General features: G+C 55.8%; 1 protein-coding gene across 2 annotated transcripts in view; it reads left to right on the plus strand.

Moving 5' to 3' along the window:
* The first annotated feature begins 989 nt into the window (after positions 1-989).
* Positions 990-2,976, plus strand: part of XPO6 (exportin 6) — a 123,208-nt gene continuing 121,221 nt past the window's right edge. For both annotated transcript variants that reach the window (XM_017525721.2, XM_017525723.2), the window contains exon 1: positions 990-1,656. In XM_017525721.2, the coding sequence (XP_017381210.1) occupies positions 1,654-1,656 (3 nt within the window). In that variant the 5' untranslated portion in view covers positions 990-1,653. The remainder of the gene's footprint in view (positions 1,657-2,976) is intronic.

The following is a 2,976-nucleotide window of genomic DNA, read 5'->3' on the forward strand; positions in this document are numbered from 1 at the left end:
AAAAAAAAAACAAAAAAAACCCCATTTGTAGCTGCTGCTAATTGGAGCACATATTCAGGGCAACTTGAATCTATGCTTCTGGTTGACCATCCTCAAGCTTTGCGCTTGAATAAATCCTATACTTAATCCTTTTTTCTCAATCTCGTTATTTAAGGTTGACAAGACCCATAGAGTTATATAGATTTGCTCCAATCTAGGTAGTACACACACTTGCAGGCTCAGTCTCAGCTGTTTGGGATAGTTTCCTGACTCTGTTTCTTAAAATTAGCACTTTCAGCCTGGCTGGATGACTCACACCTGTAATCCCAGCACTTTGGGAGGCTGAGGAGGGAAAACTGCTTGAGCCCTGGAGTCCCAGACCAGCCCGGGCATCGTAGGGAGACCTCATCTCTGCAAAAAATAAAAATATTTAGCAGGGCATGGTGGTGCACCAGGAGGTTGGGGCTGCAGTGAGCCACGACTGCGCTACTGCACTCCAGCCTGGGCAACAGAGCACGACCCTGTCCCTAAAAATAAAATAAAGATGAGTACTTTCACGAGTAAAGTGGGTTGGAAGCTAGGAACAGGAATCTAACACGTTCTCTGACCCCTCAGCACTTTGACTATAGAAGTTTTGTTTATCTTTCTCGTCCTAGCACCCACAGCAGCGCCTGGAATATAGTCGGGCTAATATAGTCCACTATATTCCAGGGGACTGCATGAATGTAAGCTCACGACGCCGTGTGCCGCCACCCAGCCAGCGCGACGCTCCGCACGTACAAGACGCTCAGTAACGCTTTGGGGAATGAATGCAGCGAAGGAAGTGAAAGAGAAACCGCGTCTTTACTAAAATGGCAGCCCTGGCTCCCTTTACCAAGATGGCTGCTGGCCCGCGTGGACAGACGGGTTGTGGGCGCGGCCAGAGGGGGCGTGACCAGAGGGCGGGGCCAGTGGGAGCCGTCAGGTGCGGCCCCGCCTTCCGCCCGCTCCCCCCGCTGGCCCCGCTCGATTCCGGATTGGTCCGGTTCCAGCGCCGCAGCCCGGCAGCCGCGCTGTGAGGCCGCCTGGAGCTCGCCACTTCCGGCGCGTTGGGGCTGTTGATCGGGGGTGGCCGCGCGGTACTAGCGGGCGGCTACAGGGCGGGCGCGAGCAGGGATGCTCTCGGGGGCGGCGGCAGCGGCCGTGTGGGCTGAGGCGGCGAGGACAGCGCGGGCCCCCAGGCCTCTCCCCTGAGCCGGCCGCCTGGGCCGCGCAGCCGAGGCACCGTCAGCCTCCGCCCCTTCAGCTTCGGGGCCGGGCCCACAGCCACCTCTGCCTGCGGAGGCCGGGGAGCCCCTGCCTGGGCCCGCAGCCTCCCCCGCGGGGGTCGGGCCCGGGCGGGGGTCCCGAGCCGCTGCCCTCCTCGCCGGCATCCGAGCCCCATTTCCTGCTTTTTCAGTTTCCTTGGGGAGGGGCGGGTGGGTCTGGATGAATTGTCTCCGGGGCCCCCGATGAGGCGACCCGGGTGGCCCTGCCCTTTTTAGAGGGTCCCCACGGGGCCCGGTGGGGAAGGGGTTGTCTTTGCACGGGCGGGGGACTTCCCGAGTCTGCCGGGACCATGACCTGAACTGTGCAAGCGGGACGTGTCCGAAGCCCAAGAACCAGCTCATCTGAGCCGCCCCCTCCCCGGCCAGCATGGTAAGTGGGATCGGAGCCCCTTCCCTCCTGGAGTTCCCTGCCCGAGGGGTGGGAATGGGCCCTGGGGCTGCTGAGCCATCGCTTTTCTCCCTATGGCGGGGAGAGGCGCGTGCCGAGCCTGGCCGGTGACACATGCGTGCAGAGTGTGCAGCCCCGGCCCTGCGCTCCCATCCCCCCAGGGGTGATGGCTCAGGCCTAGGAGGGCCCTGGGAGCACAGCAGGCACAACCCTTGCATCTGGTGTTTGCCTCCTGCAGCTCCTCCGGCAGTAACTATCGTTTATTGAGGGCTTACTACTTGCCAAGGCCCTGCCCGAAGTGATTGACGTGCAGTAGTATTTGATGATCACGCCAACCCTCTGTTCGGCAGTGGGGAGACGGAGGCACGGGGTAATTAATTCCCCCGCTCAAGGTCAAGAGACTTTTAAGTAACAGAGTTAAGATTTGAACCTAGGCATTTCTAATACATTTAGAGAGCTGGGTGATTGTAGGAGAAGCATCTCATCTAGCTGTAGCTTTATATAGGGGGAAACTGAGAGAAGGATTTACAGAGGTCCCTTGCACAGGTGATGGCAAAGTCAGGAATGGTCGTGATCTTTTGACACCGAGGCTGCTGTTCTACATACTCTGATCTCTGCTGAAGATACCTTCCCCGTTTTCTAAACCCATAGATACTTTCAATACTCCCCTAAATGTGTGTACCCACATCTTTGTTAAGCATTTGTCTTTTTGTTCTTGTAATTATTTCTGAGCCTTATCTGTCTATTGCGGTAGACACAGCTCCCTCAAAGACCAAATTGTCTGAACCCTTATGTGCCCCAACTCTTGGCACATAGTAAGCCTTCGGTGAGTACTGGATCACCTCCAGGGGTGGAGCTGTTCTCCTCAGTGTCACCCATCTTACCCCTGCCAAGTTAGTGCTGTAATAGAGAAAGGGACATAGCTACATCTTTTGTGATATAGACTTTAAGTCTTGTGGGATTTTCAAAACATTCAAGGGGCTTGTGGCTAGTGTGTAAGTCCTGAGATATGGGGCTTACAGCCAGCTGGATAAAGCACACTGTGAATGCTGAGCAGCACTGTATAGTATATGCTATTTGTATAGTGTATGTATTTTATTTATTTTTTTTTGAGACAGGGTCTTGCTTTGTTTCCTAGGCATGTTCATGGCTCACTGCAGCCTCGACCTCCTGGGCTCAAGCAGTCCTCCCACCTTAGCCTCCCAAGTAGCTGGGACTACAGGTGCGTGTCACCATGCCTGGCCAATTTTTTTGTGGAGATGAGGTCTCACCATATTGCCCAGGCTGGCCTTGAACTCCTGA

Source organism: Cebus imitator, unplaced genomic scaffold (assembly GCF_001604975.1).
Source record: "Cebus imitator isolate Cc_AM_T3 unplaced genomic scaffold, Cebus_imitator-1.0 Scaffold39, whole genome shotgun sequence".
NCBI lineage: Eukaryota > Metazoa > Chordata > Mammalia > Primates > Cebidae > Cebus > Cebus imitator.